At 39.1% G+C, this 21,766-nt stretch overlaps 1 protein-coding gene across 5 annotated transcripts in view; it reads right to left on the bottom strand.

The window, feature by feature from the left end:
- Positions 1-29: 29 nt before the first annotated feature.
- The window catches only part of KCNIP4 (potassium voltage-gated channel interacting protein 4), a 421,219-nt gene continuing 399,482 nt past the window's right edge, over positions 30-21,766 (bottom strand). For 4 of the 5 annotated variants that reach the window (XM_042468878.1, XM_042468881.1, XM_042468879.1 and 1 more), the window contains 6 exons: positions 16,812-16,881; positions 14,036-14,106; positions 5,318-5,425; positions 3,382-3,486; positions 2,782-2,844; positions 30-1,922 (listed from right to left, as the gene is read on the bottom strand). In XM_042468878.1, coding sequence (XP_042324812.1) covers positions 1,875-1,922; positions 2,782-2,844; positions 3,382-3,486; positions 5,318-5,425; positions 14,036-14,106; positions 16,812-16,881 — 465 coding nt within the window. In that variant the 3' untranslated portion in view covers positions 30-1,874. The remainder of the gene's footprint in view (positions 1,923-2,781; positions 2,845-3,381; positions 3,487-5,317; positions 5,426-14,035; positions 14,107-16,811; positions 16,882-21,766) is intronic. The other variant, XM_042468880.1, reaches the window with a different exon arrangement.

Here is a 21,766-nt window from a genome sequence, read left to right as displayed (position 1 = left end):
ACAAAGCAAAACCCACAACTGAAGACATTCTGTCTTTCTAATTTTATTATAAAAATGTGCACATTTAATTTTCACAAACATACTACAGCAAAGTTCAAGTGTACATGTATTGTACTACTCATATTCCTACACTGGTGATAGCAGAGCAGCCTTCAACATGCTTCTCTATTCCATCTCTACACCAGAATAGATGCCTGCTTTAGTTTTGCAAAAACAGTTTGCAGCTTTCATTATACATCTGTAAGCTCTTCAAATCGTTTGTGCAGAAATGTCACAAATCAGATTGGATTATATCTTATACTGGTAATTTTAGTTTTCTGGATGGACAGACAGTAATTTAATAATTACCTGACTGTATTGGGGAAACATGACTCTTCTTTGAGTTCAGTTGTCACTCTCCTTGTATGCTGGCCAGGGAGAAAGTTAATGTGTGGGGCATCCTACACCTCTCTTTCTTCCCTTGTCACTTCAACAGGGTGTGCAGTGCATTATACCTGCTAGTGCTGAGGTTAGCTGGAACTGATTAAGCCCATGAGACAACTTATTCCCTTATTTTTTTTATTCCTCCATCATATATCTTTATAGTACCAATCTGCCTTTTCTGCACAATGGTAATGATTGTAATCATTTTTTTAAAAAACAGGGTGTACAGTCCCTCAAAACTCTACCATTACTATGCTAATAAACATCTCCAATACTGCTGACTGTGTAATAAGAGGGAAAAAATCATTTGACATAACCAGTGGCAGGCTGCCTGCTGTTGGATATGGCTGTTTTAAAGCAGTGAAATACTGGAAACGTATAAGAACATTCTTCTTCTCCCATTCCCCCGTCCTTGATTTTTATCTGGCCAAAGTTATTCTTAGAAGTAATGAAATTCACTCTGACTTTTGCTTCGCTCAGCTGAAATACCAGTAATAGTAAACTTATTTCCATCAGGACGTAAACTTCTGAGTAAATTTCTGTCTGCATTGTAACTAAACTGGTAGTTTTGAGGACAGAAAATGTTTGCCACAGGCAACTATTGAATCATTTGAGTCATTTAAGGTTTTTACTATAAAAAGAACACTTTCTATAAAATGAGTAGATCGTGATTTAAAAAAAAATGTAGGCCACAGCACCCGTGCTGCAAATGAAGAAGAGTACAATGAATCCCTGTAAGAGTAGGATCACCATACAGCATAATGAGGTCACCTGCCTCTCCCATGACACACAGGCATGCCTGCATGTGCTCATTTGATCATAATCTCTGTGTGATGAATTATGACTTGCTCAACATATGTCTATCCAACTGTCTCTTCAATCCAGAACCAATAGCTCCAGAGAGGGCAACCTGAGTTCTGATAAGACTTCCCATAAACCAGTGATGCTAATGTACAGGAATGGGGCAAATGGAAAAACACTCTAGTATGCCTCCATGAATGGGATAATTGTGCCCAACCTGTAAATAACCTTTAACTGACACCTGAGTGAGGACAGTGTTCATACAAATGGGAGTATGAAATTAAATCAGTTTTATATTTTAGAAAGTCAAACTCCTACCCATTTCCATCTTTCCTGTACCTTTTCCATCATGGCTGGGATGGCAGTAATGCAGTTTTCATACTGTTGTTTTCTTTGGATTGTTCTCTGGATTTAAATGAGGTTTGAAGAACTACAAGAGCATTGTTTAACAGGACTGTTTTACCTCAACTATTGAAAAATACAATCTCAATTAGGAAGGCTTTAATTAAACAAAGCTAATTTGTGTTATACACATCTCAGTGTAAAGCTGAGCAATCCTGTTTTATGGTAAACGTGGCAACAGCTTTATGGATTTGTTGCTGCAGAATTGTTCATTATTGTCCATTAACTGAAGAGAGAACGGCAAGAGATTAAATCACATTTTCAAAGAGCTGCATGGAACGCATTATGTTTTCATCCTGTAAGAAAAATACATCATCTCATTATCCAAGAAAGACTTAAAATCTGAAAATAAAAAATCATAAGTAAATAATAAGAAAATAATTAGACAGTAAGTAACAATGTAGCCAATATAATCTCATTATCAGGATAGAAACAATCCTGTTTGAGAGATACATATGACTAAAAGCACCATGATTAATTGGAGCTGTGCAAAGAATCCTGGTCCAACCTCCCAAATCTTCACTTTTCAAGAAGCAGCCACTGAGATTGATGGAGGTTAGTTCCCTGTTGCTTGGAAAGCAACTGGCTGATATTTCCACCACCATCTTGTGAGTGATCTCCAGTGCAACAGGCAGAAGCCGGGTCCCTGACTCAGTTCTTGTGTCAAACACTGCTTGCACAAGAGGTTGGAATGTCAGCTGGCAGCAGTTAGTATTACTAATCTACATAAAATATTACTTTATAAAGTGAGGTGGGGTAGTGGGTCACATTTAGGCAGAGGTTGTGCTACAGTTTTGCTAGATTTCCTACACTGGGCCATGAATTAGACTAAGGTGGTCTATAGCATCCTTCTGTCTCTTTGGCTAGAATCGTGTTCAGGCAGTATGCTAGCCAAAAAATAAGAATGTAGGCAGTCGCACTTTCTCAAAGGTTCTCATTCCGCAAGGACGCAGAGTTCCCTCTCTCACTTTTGCCTTGGAGTAGGCTAAACAACTGTTGAGCTCAAGGCCTTGGTGTTTGTTGTGTAACTTTGAGATGTACTGTAGTCTTACACTGCCAGATCCTTGTTCATCTTTCTGTGAAGTAATAAATGTGTTTTCTGAAGTGCAGGACAGATTGGGAAATATTTCTATATTTTCGAGACCAGTTACTTACTTTTTGACAGCTTTCAATAAATTCATCTATGGTAACTACACCATCCTTATTCTTGTCCATTTTCTGCCAGAGAAGAAACATTTGCTTAAGTGATGTTTACTTCTGTTAATACCACTGTTTTTAACAGCTTAAAACAAGTATGAAGAAACAATAACTTGATGCCAAATATAGAAGCTACTTTTTCAACTAATAACTCAATTACTCCCAGACTTGCTGGCATCTTGTACAGTCAGACCTTCTTATACACGGATTTTTTATACACGGATTTAAGCATACACGGTTTGAAAATGTTCCAAAAAAGTATAAATTTACCTTGATGTTCCATTTTTTTATTAGGGACACCATTTTGCTATGTCATTATACTTAATGGGTCTTGAGCGTACACGGATTTTATTATACACGGGGGATCTTGGAACCAAACCCCAGCGTATAACAAGGATCCACTGTATTTCCATTGGCAAGCCAGCAATATCTACATCAAATTTTTGTACCCGATTTCATAAAGTGTAGCCAAGAAGTGCTGTAATTCTCACAATGCAAAACATCAAAGTGATGTTTCTAAGGGCACCTTTTTTCCTACCATATACTATCCAAGTCTACCTGGAAAAATGTTTCCACGTGTTGTCTTGGGGCATCTTCTTTGACAACAGGATATGTGCATTTCCCCATCATATCATATATAGCTTTCATAATATCCAGCATTTCCTATTGGGAGAAAGAAGTGTTAAAATGAGCCGAAAAATCTGCAGTGGAAAAACATGAACATGTTTCAAGGTTTACTTTTGCAGGTTCTACCAACTTAGAGCTGAAAACCTTTCAGACTATTGTGGTTGAATGAAACTCCTGTCAGCTCCAACCATCACAGCCCAAGTGCTAGGAATAGTGGGAGTTGTAGTCCAACAGTTGGTGCATAGGTTTGAGTTAGCTGTTGAGGCTTGATTAAGTCAGGGTAAGCAGTTTGTTCTGCCCCAAATGTTGGAATGCTGCTCCCATCATCCATCATGCAATGCTGCCTAGGGCTAATGTGAGTTGCAGTCCAAGTGCATCTGAAGGACCAAAAGGTGCTAGTCTCTGGATTAAATAAACAGTTACTAATCAACATTCAGTGAGCTTCTGTAACCTTCTTCTCTTGCCATTGACTGCTTTTTGAACTAGAACCAATTTTCAAGAGCAAACATACTGTTGCCTCTCAATAAGGCAAATATTTACAAATCTACCAAAGTTAGACACTACTCTCCTCTGTGAACTGCGGGTGTGTTTTAAAATCAGAGAAGTGACATCAGGAGGAGAACTTCCATTATCTGGGTGTTCAATAGGTTATCTAAAAGTTAGAGTACTACATTGCATTGGTGGACTAACATTTTTGTACTATACATATGTGATTTTTTCAGATAGAAAAACCCTAAATACTGTATATACTCATGTATAAGTCTAGAAATTTAGGTTAAAAAATCGACCCCAAAAAAACCTGAGATGACTTATCCATGGGTCAATGTAAGTATACTGTATTAACTGTTATTTAAAAGAAGAACTCGTTCCCTGGTGAAAAGCAGGAGTATAATCTGTCCTGGAAGCACTGAGCCCCTCTGTTCTCTCATTCATTCAGCCTTAAGAATAAGCACAAAGAGTTATGTCTGCTGGAAATTTGTAAGTTCTTTGACATTGTTTTGCTGTGCTTCATCCTTTAGATCCTTTGCTATATGCCCCTACATTTTACCCTCAACTTACCCATGGGTCATAGTAAAATCCATAGTTTTGACACCAAAACTTGCCCTTGACTTATACATGAGGTCGACTTATAGTTGAGTATATACGGTATGTAAAAAAAATGAGAAAGGAGAAAGTTTATCCTTCAAACCGTAGGACCAATTTAAGCAAGCCAGAGCCTAGGTTTTTTTAAAAAAATCCTCATTGGACCCTAGTGCAGATCCAAGAAATCACTACAAATAGTCCCCAAAAGAATGGAGTGAGTGTACACAGATGTGACAATAAATGGCAAAACCAAATAAGCAATATAATGAGAACCCATGCTTCTTTAGAGCCCTATGAGGCATCTGCTCAAATAGGAAAGAGTCCAGTTTAGCCCTATCACAAATGAAGCAATTTGAAATTGCACCTAGGTATATCCTGCCATGGTTGTTGCAGATGGAAGTATCCAACACTAACCCTCTCCATATGCCGCCTACCTCCCTGCTGCCTGGAAGCCCCTCACATGGCCGTTTAGTGAGAGTGGGAAGGTGGCTGGCGAGGCAGCATCAAGCTACATTTCTGAAACCAGAAGCATGAAGAAACAGGCATTCTTTGTCGGGGGGGGGGGGGGGGGGACAAGATCTGGGAGGCTGGTGTCATCTTCATGTGCCCAGCAGCAGAAAGGTGGCTGGAGACTCCTCTGGAAGGCATCCAGGCAGTAGGGTGGCAGTCATGGCGAGAGGAAGACAAAGTACAGCCATATTTGGGGGTCCTTTATGCTCTGCCGTGTAAATGCAAAAGCTCAACTGGAGCTTTTAAATTGCAGTAAGTGAGACTGACTCCTTACCTCTTTAGTTATATAGCCGTCCTTATTTATATCATACAAATTAAAAGCCCAGTTGAGCTTTTCCTGCACTGTCCCTCGGAGTAAAATTGAAAGGCCCATAACAAAATCCTGGAAGAAGAAAAAGAAAAAGAAACAAAAGATTATGGTCTTTAAAAATTACAGTTAACATCAGAACAATACTCTATTTTTTATGGTTAAGAGAGAATGCTAGCCTTACCTCCTACCCTTTCAGTAAAGAACTGAAGTACTCAAGATGACAATATAGCATTCAGTACCTACAGATAAACACACACTTCATTCTCTTTTGGAAATCAGCAGGGTTTCAACAAGCTCTGTAAGTAGCTACTCTTATCTATATCAGATTTGTTGGAATAAAAGGAACAATAAAGTGCCCAGCTTTAGTTGGATCACACTCATAGCATTTACACACAAATAATGGAACTCCCAATGAGATTACTTCAGCATAAGTGGCTCAAGGATTACAGCTATTACAAACTAAAACCTCTCTCAGGCGTATTTGGTGGGAACAAGAGAGAGGGCCTTCTCAGTGGCTGCTCCCAAGCTTTGGAGCTCCCTCCCTACTATCTTTCCGACGCCAGGTAAAAACATTTTTGTGCAGTCAGGCCTTTTAAGCTGATAAGGACTAGGTTTTTAATGCTGTGCTATATAACTTTTAATGGTTTGTATTTTTACCATGGTATATTTTAATTTATAACTGTTTCAACTCTTAACATTGTTTAATTGTTTTTAAAATTGTATATTTAATTATTGTTGTACCGTTTTTAAAGTGTATTGCTTTATACTTGTTCTCCACCTAGAGTCCATATTGGGAGACAGGTGGGATATAAGAAAAGAAAATAATAAATAAGTAAAATTAAACAAAATGCCAAAGCAACTAAGTTGTTGCCCCGATCTCTCAGCCTGACTGTTAAAGTATTACTGCTTTTATTACAGAGCGCTGCTAGGGATAACATGTATAATTAGTGCCAAGTTGTTGTGAGACACTGTGGGATTATTTCTACTGATGATCAACCTAAAATAGAATAGATGGCATATATGATTTTGTATGAGATGGTAATCTTTTTCTCCACTTTTGCTTTAGCCTATGAATAAAAAACTCAATTAATTCAGTAATATAAAAGTCTGAGCCCAAGAGAAATCAAAGTGATCAGAAGGTTACAGGGAATTTACATCTCTTATCTCACTGCTAGTATAACTTAATTACATGGACCAATTAAAAGGGTCAGCAGCTTTTCTGAAGAGTTTAAATACAGAGTGAATCAAAGAGAGGTGCAAAACCAAATAAGAACAGCTTTACTTTTGTACCACTCTGTTTGAATCACCCTGTATGTAGACATGTAAATTTAACAGCCATGCTCTGGCCAGTCTTGGAATAGTTTAGTCAGGTGTCTGTGGAAAAGTTCAACTTATACATACTATACATAGGGATATAAGAAGCTATGGAACAGAAGATACAGGTACAAAAACCTCAGGTATGCTCCATCGGTAACTGAAACTAAATAATAAAACAGATGGGCAAAATAAAGTGGTTTCAAGCTGTTTTGAAGGCAGAGCGGTTAGATGACGTACACCTCAAAAGCAGCTGGTAAGCAGACTAAAGCTGTGCTCTATGGCTAAAAACTGGAGCAAAAATAAGCTGCGATGGTTCGACTCAGGGCAGAAAATGTGCATTTTCACAGTTCATATAAACAGCCTGGTGCCAGTGCAGGTCTGCAGCAAAGCAAAGAAATGAAAGTGTGACAACTCCAAAGGATGTAATGACAACATACACAAAACAGACAGTCCAACGGGGGGCATGGGGTGAAGGGGTCATGTATGGGGTCCTCCATGATTGTGCTTTGCCAATGTATCACTCACATACCAATGTACCGATCAAATGGGGTGGCCATGCAGTGGGATGGCATCTGGGCAAATGTGGGAGATACATGGAGGTCACAGATGGTGTGTTTGTGAATCGGAGTGCATGTTCAATGGGAAGGCAACAAAAAAGATCAGCCAGTGCGATCAGCCCATGCTTATTCAGCCCTCCTTGGAAGTGGGCTGTGCAGGCAGCGGGGTCTCAACCTGCTTTTGGAAAAAGCAGGATCAAGTTGCTTTTTCCTGCCCATCTGCTTCAGCCCTAAGAGTTTAAAGAGAAGGCAAGTATAGGCACAGCAAAAAGCAACTTACGTGCTTTCATGCAGAGCATTTTATACATTATGTGGCAGACCAATTTGTCCCTTGCTTTGTTTAGAGGATTCTTTTTGATGAATTGCAATGTTTTATGGAGCAGAGATTTAGACCATTACATTTTAATGTATCAATGTCTTAAAGGACTCCACTCAACAACAATTTAAGTTGGTACACTAATAAGGCTGCATATGAAAACAGTCTGTTGTTGCAAATACATTAGCTCTCCTCCATGAATTTGCTTTTGCAGATTCATACTCCTTTCTGAAATCTCTTCCTCTTTGCATAATATTGTTTAGAAACACTCAAGTATCCTTTGAGCTACATGAAAAAGATGGCAAGCAATCTACTCCTTTAGCTTTTGCTCTAGACACGAGAAAGTGGGAGTGGGAAGTCTGCAAACTAGTACTGGAATGATTAAGAGGATAAGTTCATAAACTCCAGTACCACCATGCTTTCTTTCTTTCAGCTGCTTTTGCCAGTTAGAAGTTAGAAAGAAAACAATGCTATACACAAACAGTGCAAATGAGAGCCTTCGTCGTTCTGTTCTGCAATACTCCAAGCTTTCCCAAAGCTGTTTTGACACAAGACTCCATTTCAAAGGAGGCAGGGATAGGACTAGAAACTGCCTATGATAAAACAGTCTTCCAGTATGCTCTATGAAAATTGGTTCCGTATGAAACAAATGAGTAAGCAACATTTAAACTGAATGAAATACCAAAAGGCAAACATCAGCTGTATTATTTTCTATAAGGTTAACACATCTGACATAATTGTGATATTGGAGGGAAACAGGCAAGAATTACTTTATTTGTTCTCCCCGACATCACAACAAAATTACATATCCTAAGAATACATACCAAAAGAAATACATTCTGCTGGTGTCAAAAAGGCTTTTATGTAGGTAAGTGACCTTAACAGAGTTAAAGGGATACTCAGCCCATGGCCAATAAAAGGTTTAGAATTCCAACTTGGGTTATTACTGCAGGCAGGAATTATCCTTACATTGTAAACAAACTGTGGCCTGCTACAGACTGCCAAAATAAAGCTGCTTTGGGTCTCTTTGGAGGTATGCTATTTAAATGATGCATGGGTCCTAAGAGTCCAGAAGTCGCGCCAAAGCCACTCTCCATTCCTAAGCACTGGAGTGCAGCTTTGGTGCAGCTTCCGGATTCTTAGGACCTATGCATCATTTAAACAGCATACCTCCAAAGAGACCCAAAGCAGCTTTATTTTGGCAGTCTGTAACAGGCCTAACTTTCATGGCAAAGTCTACTATTCACTAAGTCTTTATTCCCACAGTCATTAACTCTCTATCAAAAGAAAAATTAAATGCATTAAAAGAAAAATTTACTGCATTAATCCAATATCAGGGTCAAAAGTACCCAAGAACAATATACAAAATTCTTGGTGGATGCTATTCATCATAACATCATTTGGAAGTCAGAGCAAACATATAAAATCAAAACAAGTCAGCCTGGTAGCCAGCTTTAATTTTAAAAGCAGGGAACACAATCCAACTGAGCATGTAGTTTTGTATTTTAAATATACTTAAATCTTCACCATCATCCTCAGCCAGAGTAACATGGAGTTTCCACCTTGTTGCCTTGATGGAAAACATGTTGGGGTGGTGGAATAAGCACCATTTGGTGGTAGCAAAGAACAATCTGTCCTCAAGTAAAAATAATAAAAAGTGATTCTACATATGTGGATGGCAGTTTTAACAACAATAACAGTGTCCATGATGATACAAAAAAGTTCCAATGAGCAATGAGGCCATGGTAGCCAAGGTGCAAACATTGAACATACTTACTTCTCACCTACTCCTTCTTGGGGACTACCTTGGGCTACAATGCATTGCCCTGCTACTCCAGTCTCCAGCTCCCAAATGCACCACTAACATACATTTGGCATAATTACCACTGTTCCATAAATATAACAGTAACAAATGCTACAACTATTTTAACAGGACAGAAAACCATTAGATGAAGCACAGTTTTGCTCTAAATTCTCTGTCACTGCATTAAGTGAAATGATGAAACACGTCCTTTGTCACTGCATCAAAGTGATATTCAGCTGCACTGCAGAGTACTCTAGACAACAGCTTGGAAAAGTTATACTTTTTAAATTAAAACTCCCCAAATCCCCCAACCTGCATGTTTGCTAGTCATAGTAACTAAGAGATTCTAGGAGCTGTGCTCAAAAAGTGCCTTTTCCAAGCTCTGATGTTGGCCTTTAGTTCCAACTATGGTTGACTATCAAATCAATGGAAAATTGGGAAGTCAACCCTTATATGATTACCACCAATTCAATGGGACAACTCTAGTTGTGGCTGATAATAAGAATCAAATCACTGACTCTAGATACCGTTTGTGAAAGGAAGAAAGTGATTTGTGTATTTGAAAACAGGGAAAATGGAATGTGCCAATTATGTTCTGTAGACATAACAAGTAACTAATAACTTTCTGTGGTCACTTATTACTTTGATGTGTTATGTGTATTGGTTTACAGTTTCTTCAGTCATTCCAACAGGATAATAATTCAGGGGGAAAAAGCCTCTGAAATCTCAAAAGGTGAAGGAGTCACACAACTGAAAGAATAAAGAGGCTGATGGATTGAATGAATGAATTTATTTTGGTCACAGACCAGAGATAGTAAAGAGAATGAGACCAGTGTTTATTACTTTTACACAGGGATTTTGAAAAGGATTTGATCCTACATTGTCAACAGAAGGTTAAACATGAGTAGCAGCTGCTTCTTTGGGAACAGTATGATGGAATAAAGGAGTTATTTGGGAGATGAAGGAAGGGAAGGTGAAAGAGGAAGCGCGCCTAGTTAATGAAGAGACCCTCTTCTCCCCCTCTCCTCTAATTGAATATTTTTCTCATTATAGTAAAGCTCTTTTTATCCTTTCCAAAATTGATTGTAATTCATCTGGGAATGATGATTGCATAGTGGAATAAAGAGAGGACTAGAATTTAATAAACTAGGATCTGTCAAATAAAAGAATTTGGGGTTTTTATTACAATATTAAAAATGTTTTTGTTTTTATATTCAGTAAAATAATGATGATTTTAGAGTTTTTCCAGACATCGCTGTTTCATACTTTCAACATGCAATCATGCTTTGAAAACAGTATTATTGTTGCTTTAGGCAGATCTATATTTACTATGATTTGGGGATATTTTCTTTGCTGTCGTGCAAGTAAATATTGGAGTCATATCGCCTTTATGGAGATAAAACAAAGGAGATTCTGAGTAAACATGAAGAAATTCCTCATGGTCAGCGTTGTTTGACAGGAGCATACAACCTCAGAAAGTGGTGGACTAAGACTCCGTGAGATGTTTTTAAACATAGGTTGAGTGTGTCAATGATGCTTTGACTGTGGATTCCATATCTGGCAGGACTCTTGGGGTCCCTTCCAGCACTAGAGGTCTATGATTGTAAGATCAATGAAACCGAATGGATTTGGCTTGATTTAACTTAGGAGCTGCTGGGAACTATCATTAGATATTTCCGATGAATGGCTGACATCATTTCTGATTGAAAGGTCTGTGAAAGGTACTTTTGGTTCATCAGAGAAGTGTTGTAGAGTATAAAAGCGCCAGTAAAGAGGTGTTTGTAATAATCTACTCAAGGGATGGTGGGAGAATAAATGCTAGTAGCACAAAAAGCATGTGAGGAAAGTGCCAATATAGGACACCTGCTGCTACATAAAAATCTCATGCTTATGACTATGATTTCTGATTTTCTTTGCTATCTCGCGAACAAAGAGGCACAAAAATGAATTCAAGCTGGGCCACAGCTAACAAAATGAACTCCAACAGGAAGAAAGAATAGGAGGTACTGCACTTAGGGTGGAAAAATGAAATGCACAGATATAGGATGGGGGACACCTGGTTAAGGAGACAACATGTGAAAGGGATCTGGAGTCCAAGTAGACCACAAGTTGAACATGAGTCAACAGTGTGATGCAGCAACTAACAAGGCCAATGCGATTTAGGTGATCAATCGAGTATAAGTGTCTAGAACAAGGGAAGGAACAGTACACTATAGTCTGTTGGTCAGCCCCACCTGGAATATTGTGTCCAGTTTCTGGGCACCACAATTCAAAAAGGACATTGAGAAACTGGAGCGTGTCCAAAGGTAGGGCAACTAAAATGGTGAAGGTCTGGAAACCATGCCCTATGAGAACGCCTTAGGGACTGGGTATGCTTAGCCTGGAAAGAAGAAGGTTAAGAGGTGATATGTATAACCCTGTTTAAATATTTGAAGGGATGTATACTGAGGGGGAGCAAGCTTGTTTTCTGCTGCTCCAGAGACTAGGACCTGGAGCATGGAGCAAATGGAGGACAAAAGAGGATTCCACCTCAACAATTAGGAGGAACACCTCCTGACAGTAAGGGCTGTTCACAGTGGAACAAACTCCTCAGAGTGTAGTGGAGTCTCTTCTTTGGAGGTCTTTAGCAGAGGCTGGATGGCCATCTGTCGGGGATGCTTTGATTTGGATTTCCTGCATGGCAGGGGGTTGGGGATGGCCCTTGCGGTCTCTTCCAACTCTATGATTCTATGAAATATCCTGTATAAAGCAACATGATAAATAACAATAAAATAATAAAACTTTATTTATATCCCGCCTCTCTGTCACTGACAATCGAGGCGGCTTATAAGGTTAAAAATTACATATAAAATCCCATCCCAGTATCCCACTCTCCCCTAAAATATCAAATTAAACCATTAACAATTTAAAACATACATTAAAATGTACAGAGTGAGTGTACGGCTATGGCAAAATTCAGAGGGGTGATAAGTTCGGATTGGTGACTGGGTTTTCTGTTCAGGAAAGGCCTGCCAGAAGAGATCCGTCTTGACAGCCTTTTTGAAGCTGTCTAAACTGGTAATGTGACAGATCCCTTCCAGCAGGCCATTCCATAATCTGGGAGCGGCTGAAGAAAAGGTCCTCTGGGTGGTAGTGGTCAGCCTGGTTTTTATAAGCTGCAATAAATTCCTCCCAGAGGACCTGAGTGAGCGGGGTGAATTGTACAGAAAGAGGCAGTCCCAAAGATAGGTTGAACCCAAGCCTTTTAGGGCTTTAAAGGACGTAACTAACTTTGTACTGTGTCCAGAAACCAATGGGCAGCCAGTGGAGCGATTTTAAAATAGGTGTTATATGATCGCTTCTGGTTTTACCAGTAACCAACCTAGCTGTCATGATCTGTACTAACTGAGGTTTCCAAACTAAGCACAAGGGTAGCCCCATGCAGAACGCATCCCAGAAGTCGAGGTTATCAGTGCATGAGGCACAGTTTTCACGGCCCCCTGTTCCAGGAAAGGACGCATCTGGCGTGTCAGCCAGATCTGATAACAAGTGCTCCTGACCGTCGCATTTACCTGATTTGTTATCTGGAGCGACGAGTCTAGGAGCACCTCCAGACTGCGAACCCAGTCCTTTGAGGGGAGTGTGATCCCATCTAGGACCGGTTGATGTACCTCATTTACCTGGATTAGGGGCCCTACTGTGAGAACCTCTGTTTTGTCTGGATTCAGTTTTAGTCTGCTTTTCCTCATCCAGCAATGTGTTAATCCTAATTATTTCTACCAGTCATGGCTATTCCAAGACACTCTGCTGCCTGAAACAAGGGACAAAACAACATTCTCATCCCTTTTCTGTGTACAAAAAAAATAACAGTACTGCCAACTGAGTTTCACTCTGATACTGGAGACAGAATCACATCCCCTGCTACATCTGAGTACAGCAAGACAGGAGATGACATCACTCTGTTCTCCAACAAAGGGCAAGAAGCTTAAGAGAAACAGCCAGGCAATGGTGCTACTCTTCATTTGCTGTCTGAGGTAGTTGCATTAGGAAGTTGTTTTAAAGCCAAGCCCTGTTACCCATTAACTACTAAAGTCTGTTCACATTTTGCAAAGAGAGGCCTAAATTCTGTTGTGAATCCTAACTGGAATAGACCGAATCAATTGAATTCATCTAGGTTAAGTCTCCATTCAATAATTGATTGAACAGATATGTTCTGGTTGTGAATTACCAACAGGATGTCAGCCATAGATTCATAGCATCATAATAATTTCACTCACTACCTTCATAAATGGGATGGTTGGTCAATGAGCCTGCTGAACATATATATATATATATATATATATATATATGAAATTACAGTTTATAAAGTGAAAACAAATCTATGTTCCCAGCCACATAATCAATCGATCAGTCAATCCCATCAATCAAGTACTCTAACAATCCTTCTATGACTTGTGAAAAGATCCACCTAGATATTAAGAGGAATGCATATTCCCTATGCGTAACCAGTTTCCCATCCCATAATGGGATTTCCTCCGAGATACTTATCTCAGCAATTTGACTTGTAAATTAAGCCTCCGTTTGCATTTCAATGTCCAATATCAAAGTAGTACACTGAATGCAAAAAACAGTAAATGAAAAAAACGGCATGTTAACATTAAACAGAGATTGTTCTGAAACACAGTTGACAAGATCAGAAACAGACTTACCTCAAAACTTACACATCCATTATGATCTGTGTCAAATGCATTGAAGAGAAAATGTGCGTATGTTGTGGAATCTGCAGTGCAAACAAGGATTGTACTTAATAACATTTTAAAAATCTGTGTTGCTGCTGATATTTTTTCTTCCACTACCCCCAATTATTATTATTATTTTATATTTAGAATAAATATTATACCAACCCAGCTGGCTTTCACATATTTTCATTTATGATCTAGATCAGTGGTCTCGAAACCTTTTCGGGCTACTGCCCCCTTCCCTCTTGGGCAACAATCCTAGCACCCTGTGGGCATATATTTTTTTTAGGTCTACTGTTCTACTGCAAATTCAAAACAGCCAATCTCAGTCGCTGCTCCCTTTGCACCCAGTCACCTTAGGAGGAGCAGCTGTTTTAATGAACTTGTTTTTAAACTGGTTTTAAACAAATGGAATTGTGTTTTCAGCATACATAGCTAGGACAGAGATGTGTCCTCATCATTTTTAAAAAACTAAGGGTGCAAAATACATGTGATCTAGATAGAGATCTAGGTTCAAAATGAGGAATAATTCTGTGTTTAATATTTATCTTTTAAGTGAAGATAAGGAAGACCTTTTGCTTCCTAAAATTAAATATTTTTGTACCTGCTTCTTTGGCATTTATTTCTTGCATCTCGGTGTGGTATAGTGGTTAGAGCACTGGGCTAAGAACAACAAAAACTAGGAATGGCATTAGTCAGACTACTGACACTGAAAAGACTCAAAAGTTTTTAAACTGCAAAAATCAATGCAGGCAATTGCAAACTTTGCCTGCGCTACCTTTTACAGTGACTTTTCATACTTTCTAGATAATGCCTGTGGTTTTACAGTCTGTAGTCAGTAAAATATCCAAAGTAGGGAAGACTTATGTGATTAAATATAAGCTGAAAGGTGAAGCCCTTAAGCTTTTAATTATATCTACTTAATGCTATTTCTCTCTCACTAAGTCTGGAATAGAAATCAGTGCAGAGAGATTTGAAATATGGCTTCTTCATAGTGACACTTAAAAGACCTTTGGACAGGTGGCATCAGGAACCAACACAGACCTCTAATATATTTGAGAGAGGCTCAAACCATACAAAGTAAGAGGCCTCACTCCTCCATTTTCACTCAGGGCATTAGCATATACATAGTGGTTGCACATTTCACATCCCACTCAAACATAGTTCATACAAACAGCCCGGTCAGATGTTATTGGAAGAACACAATGACATAAAACAATAAATAATAATAATAATAATAATAATAATAATAATAATAATAATAATATTTATTTATATACCGCTATTCCATGGATCATAGCGGTTTACAGCATAGTAAAACAAAACAAAAATAGGGCTGGTTTAGCCACTGGTTTAGACATATTCATGTACTAAATGCCTGTCAATGGTAACTTCCCAGGAGGATAGAAAAATGGCTCCATATTTAAAGACAATGGCTGGAATTCAAGTAGGAACATCCCTACTCTAGTTGGGAATAGATACTGGATTAAGGCCAATGGCTGCTAGTTCTGATGGCTACATGACATCTCCAATATCGTACTTTTGAATACTAGCTGCTGTGGAACACAAGTGATAGCCATTGTATTTAAAAACTATTGCCCTCATGTCCTGCTTATAGACTTCCCATGACATCTGAGTGACCACTGTGTGGACACAAAGGAGAAGATGAACAACAATGAGCAAACGTTAAGTGCAGTTGTTGTTCCTGATAATTTTTTCTTTGCTTAATTGTATCTATGGCAAAGAAGGCAAGGCAAGGAACAAATTTTGTCATTAGCCAGCTTATCAAGATTTATGTATAACTACTGTATATACTCGACTACAGGTCAACCTCATGTATACGTCGAGGGCAGGTTTTGGGGCCAGAATTATAGATTTTGATATGACCCATGGATAAGTCGAGGGTAAAACTTAGGGTCATGTAATGAAGGATGTAAAGGACAAAGCTAAGGAAAACAATCTCAAAGAACTTACAAAATTCCAGCAGAGATAACTGTTTGCGCTTGTACTAAAGGCGGGATGGATGAGAGAGTAGAAGGGGGGGTCAAGTTTCCAGGGAAGATCAAACTCTTGCCTTTCACCAGGGGATGTTTTGTGTGTGTGTGTGTGTGTGATTTGAAGTACAGTACTTACATTGACCCGTGGATAAGTCGACTCAGGTTTTTGGGGTCAATTTTTAACCTAAATTCTAGAGTTATACATGAGTATATACAGTAGCTCCATTCAATGCAGACAATTAATGAGGCTGGCCAGAAATGTAAGCAGTGTTAAACAATCACTGTGTTTGAACACCACTCTCTAAATGGTGGTGGAAAATACTGATTTTTAGACCGCTCCTCCTCAGCAGATTTACCAAAGCTTAACCCTGAGCATCTTCCCAGAAGACAAGATCCTAGATTCTAGCTGCTTAAACTGGCCTTTGGGTCTCATGTTTGTCTCAGGAAAAAATGTGAAGAAATGCACGTGTGTGTATATGTTGGTTTTGTTATTGCCTTGAGCCTTTGGGATGAAGTCGGCTACAACACCACACAAACAAAGAAATTGCAGATAGTGCAAGTATCGTAAGCATCTGTTGGTAGTAGAAGATATGCTCCCACTTCAATTAAAGCCGGAAACTGTGGTCCACGCAATTCAGGATAAGAGGCTTAATTAACTAGAACAACCACCTGTTTAAGCCAGATTTTAAAGCAATTACAAGCAATTGGTTGTGCCTGCAAACAAGACTAATCATCGGTGGAGTACTTACCTCCCTGTGGGAAGAACTGAGAGTAAATCTCTTTGAAAGTCTCTTCATTAACAACCCCACTGGGACATTCCTAAAGGAAGTCACAAAGAATACATATGAATAACACACCCTTGCATGCTCTGGAGGCTCTGATTCAATAAGGATTTCAAATAAACAAAAGAAAAAAGATTCTCTGTTAATAAGGCCATGGCCTGCTTAACGCCATTTTTTTCCAGAAGCAAAGAAGAGAAATCCAAGTCTGCCTACTCCTGCTTTTCTTGTGCAGTCACTAAGGGCAATGTGAGCCTCATTTTTATATGCCTGAAAATATATCTTGTGCATTAAAAGTCTTGTGCTACTGACCCATTTCTACATTCAACAAAGTGAAACCATTAGTTTAAGTCACCCACTCTTCTCAGCTACTGCCTTTTGGAGCATCATTCCTGCAGATGAAATGTTTTGCTCAAGCAAGCGTTTAGAACCAAAAGCTTTTAACAATAAAGCTCCAGGGTTTTATTGTTCTTAATCTGCATTATATTACGCAACTTTTAAAATCTTTTTAGTGTATGTTTTTAATATAATTAATAGTTTACTTTTGTTTTAATGTTGACTTTTTAATGTTTTCAATTGTAGTCTTTTTAACACGTAAGCCACCTTGAGTCCTTATGTTCACAAGAAAAGGTGGAATATAAATAAAGTTAAGAGGAATGAGCTGGGAAGTGGGTCCTGGGCCCTGCTGCAAAACTGCTTGAAGTTTCCTCTCCATCCCATTTTCCTTCTACATCACATCTTTTTGCATTATATGCCTCCATGCAGGAAGAGTCTAATGTTTATTGACTGCATGTCAACTTTTCTGGGAGCCTTTTTTGGGGGCTGAAAAGTAGATAAAAACATTTTCCATAAATAAATTCTCATCATCCCCAGCTAGCATGGCCAAGATGGTAGGAGTTGTAGTCCAACAACTGGAGCTAACTTATTTTGTGTTCCTTGTAACACAATTAACTCTCCTCTACAATGAGAACTCAGAATGACAGTACACACAGGATTTGAAGGGCTGTACATTTAGTATCCGATAAATTACACCACCTAGTTTGAAATTTAATTTTCCAATCTAGTAATGTCTCTCCAGATCACCTTCTCAAAGGTAAAAATGTTGCTATTGGTAGCATCATTTTGATTTCTCCATGCATTTTCAAGAATCTCAGAAAAGTCCATATGCTACACGATAATAACTCCTTTAATGGTAATGGTTCAAGGGTTGTGGAGCATGTTCAGGATACTATTTAAACTCTCATGTTTGCACTGCAGTTTAATTACTCTGCATTAAGGAAACTCGAAATATGCAGAACACACTATCAAGTGCCATGAACCCCTCAAATACTGTATATCAGAACTGAATTTTATAGATACATTTATAAAACAATTTTCTATGTGAAAGACGAGCAACTGTTCAACTGCTATACTCATTTTCAAGGAAAGGGAGGCAGCATTTGTACAGGATAATGACCAAGCCTGTACCACTTGCTCTAAGTGGAGTGCATGCCATTTCCATTCAAAATTATTCAATTATTCATGTGAAATTAATTGATAATCAATACACCTGGGTCCAACTATACATTTTATCATTCTTTCCTCAGCTATTTGCTTTAGTGCCATCTTGCAGGCAGAAATAGGATCAGTTTGTTTTGAAGATATGATGTCTGGATTGAACAGCTCCAAGTGTACCTTGGAGTATATCTTGGAGCTGATCAATACAGACATATCAAAGCATGGTTAAACAGAAGCTGGCATCTGCTTTAGGTTGCAGTTAACCAGTATACTATAACCAGAAACCATGGGTTGAAGTTAGATGGCAAGTTATCCTTTGATACCATCAGGTCCGGCAAAATTAAGCAAGCTGAGAAATTCAGAGCTGAATCAGTTAAAACTCAGCAAACCTTTATTCAGTAACTATAGGTCCCCAACAGAGATAGTCATTGTGAGAATTAATAGCAAACATTAACACTGTTTAATTAAACACACACATAATTTGTAAATTATGAGTAGGTTTACCACTCCATAGTTATACACTCAAAACAACACTGCTCCTCTCTTTTCCAGTACCATCTGTTAACCTCAGGATTAGATTTTTATATAATTTTAGCAAAAATAAAGATAAATTGAATGTATTATATATTATACATTATACACTATGTTCTTTCCACCCTCAAGAGGTTGTTCACTCCTTTAACCAGTTTGACAGTGCAGGATCACACCCTTTGCAAGTGCCAGACTTCAACCAATCCCTGTTACACTTCCATTATTTCCCTAGAGATTTTGCCACACAATCCACACTGATGTAAATTCATAACTTCAAAAAAACTTTATATAATAGGTATTTGGGCTGTTGCCCTGAGTTTGCAAGACTTCAATAGGGCTGTTGAGGACTAAGACTATTGCAGGTCTCTCATCCATAGGTCACCATAAACTGAAGCAGACCTGACGGCAATTAACAACAACAAAGTGGTTTTGACCACAGTAGTGTTGCTCCCGTCATATGTAACTCAAAGATAGGATTAATCTACTGAGTGAAACTTGCATCTTCTACAAATAAATATTTAAGCACTTGCACTCTGGATCTGTGGTTGTTTAATTCACCACCAACAAAGTGGGGCAATATTTGCTAAGTTTATCAACAAATAGTTGACGTTAATTCAAAAGTTTGGCTCTTTGAGGCCTGTTCATTTTCAGCCTGCACAGTGTATCTGTGAGGAATTATGTGAAGAATACTATTATATCAGGAATTTTACACCAATGTGTTTGATGAGTATTCAACTGTAGTTGTTTTAGTGATTATATATACATTAGTACCTTTATTCAGCTGGTTTTAACTGATACAGTGGGCTCACTATCTCAGCAGGATAGCAATTCACCCGCCTGCAGGATAGTGGATTCACCTGCCCCCCACATATAATTCAGTGGTAGTACATGCATATGAACATACTGGCTCAGACTTGTGTTTATCATCTCCCATTGAATAATATGGGCTTGAGTATCCATGCTTTTTCCCTTCTGCAGAACTGAACTGTTCCAGATGGGAAGGGATCACTGTACTCTAACTGCTGGAAGAACGAGCAGATAGAACAGTGGTTCTCAACCTTCCTAATTCTGCAACCCTTTAATACAGTTCCTCGTGTTACAGTGACTCCCAACCATTTTCCTAAGACCATTGGAAATATGTGTTTTCTGATGGTCTTAGGCAACCCCTGTGAAAGGGTCATTCAAACCCCAAAGGGGTTGAGACCCACAGGTTGAGAACTACTGAGATAGAAAGAATGAGAAAGCCGAAGATATAAAGGATCATTGATGAAGCCACTATCAAAACACTTCTGGCCTTTGTTCTAATGTTTCATTGCTTATATCAATGGCCGTTAAGATGCATTCACATCTATGGATTATGTATTTAATACCGATTATTGACTGTTTATGTGGCCTGTACTGCAAATTACCTTTAAAGAGTGTGTGTGCATGTTGGTTTGTTTCATATCAGTTCTATGAGTCAAGTCTTGCTTTTCCCTTTCTCTTCTCTTGTCATACTGATTAAGTATCCAATTCACTTAATTCCATTAGAATTCCATTTGCTCAGAGAAAAATATGCACAGATCTTAGTAATAAAAATATCTTTTCAGCCACAATAATTTCACCAAAGTTTTGCACCTGAGAAAAAGGTTTATGAGGGCAAATTAAGAGTATTTATTTCTTTAACTGAACTAATTTGCTGCTTTGGATGAGCACTGTGAGCCCCAATTCATTATGTCAAGCACCCAAAGGTCCTCAGATGGAAGGAATTATAAATGATGCAGACTGTTAAAATGTTGTAAGGCTACAGTGCTGAGTTATTTTCTTATGATTTTTTTTTTAGGCTAAAGCCTGGAAATACTAATACTAATAATAATTGTTGCTGATATCATCTCCCCATCATGTGCAAGAGTATATGAGTATGTACTGATAATGAATCACTGGATTTTCTCCTGTGTCCTCTATTTATCTGTGTTTGATTCAATTATGCTGCATGCAATTGTTTTAAAAACTTCAATTATATAAAGCTATTTGAAGGAAGAGGAAAGAAGAAGAGCCCCCTCTACTTTCCTACAGGCAGGGACGGAGCTAGGATTTTAGGAAGGGGCGGGGGTCCAGACTAAGTGCCACCATTATAATGGGGTTTGGGTGTGGCAGTGCAGCAGTACACACCATTCATTTTTCTAATGGAAGGGGGGGTCCAGACCCCAACCCCCCCCTCCCGGCTACGTAGTGCCAGGAACCCCTGTTCAGTTTAAGCCACCTCATGTTCCCTGGCTTAATGGTCAGCAGCCCCACATCCACGCACCCCACTGCTGCCACATTCAGCTTGCTGCCTGAGGGGCCACAACACCAGCCCTTCCCTCTGACATCTCATTGGATCCAGCCTTGCTGCTTCTTTCCCAGTCCCATGGGCCCTCGACAAGGAGTACCACTCCTCCTTGCTTGCCTCTGCTATAGGCTCTCTGCATACACTCAGAAGTACAGTGAGCCAAGCATGATACTGGTCGCTGGAAGAATAATGGAGGGATGGATCAGGGATTGATGTAAGAAAGGACTCACCAAATTCATTGCCACCAATACCTCTCAAAGCCTGGCTACAGGTAGTCTCCCCCTTTCTTTCCGCTCACAGGAGGGGGACAAGAAGTGAGAGGCAGTGCCAGGTCCAGGCTGGCAGTGCTCCTCTTTCAGCTGCCCCCATCTCCACTGGAACCTGAAGCCACCTGCTGCTGTGGCCCAACCTGCTCACCCGCTGGTTGATTTGTGCCACCACCTCCCACTTGCCAGCCTCTGTGCCAGGCTGCCACTGGACCATCTGTGCAGTCCCCCTGGACTTTGTGTTCGCTAATAACTATGAAAAGTCAAAGACAGTATAATGATCAAGCATAGATGACAGATCTATGAGCATCATCTTGAAC

The sequence above is a fragment of the Sceloporus undulatus genome, chromosome 5 (assembly GCF_019175285.1).
Source record: "Sceloporus undulatus isolate JIND9_A2432 ecotype Alabama chromosome 5, SceUnd_v1.1, whole genome shotgun sequence".
Taxonomy (NCBI): domain Eukaryota; kingdom Metazoa; phylum Chordata; class Lepidosauria; order Squamata; family Phrynosomatidae; genus Sceloporus; species Sceloporus undulatus.
Note: the sequence above shows the minus strand (reverse complement) of the source record. Positions and strands in the feature narration are given on the sequence as shown.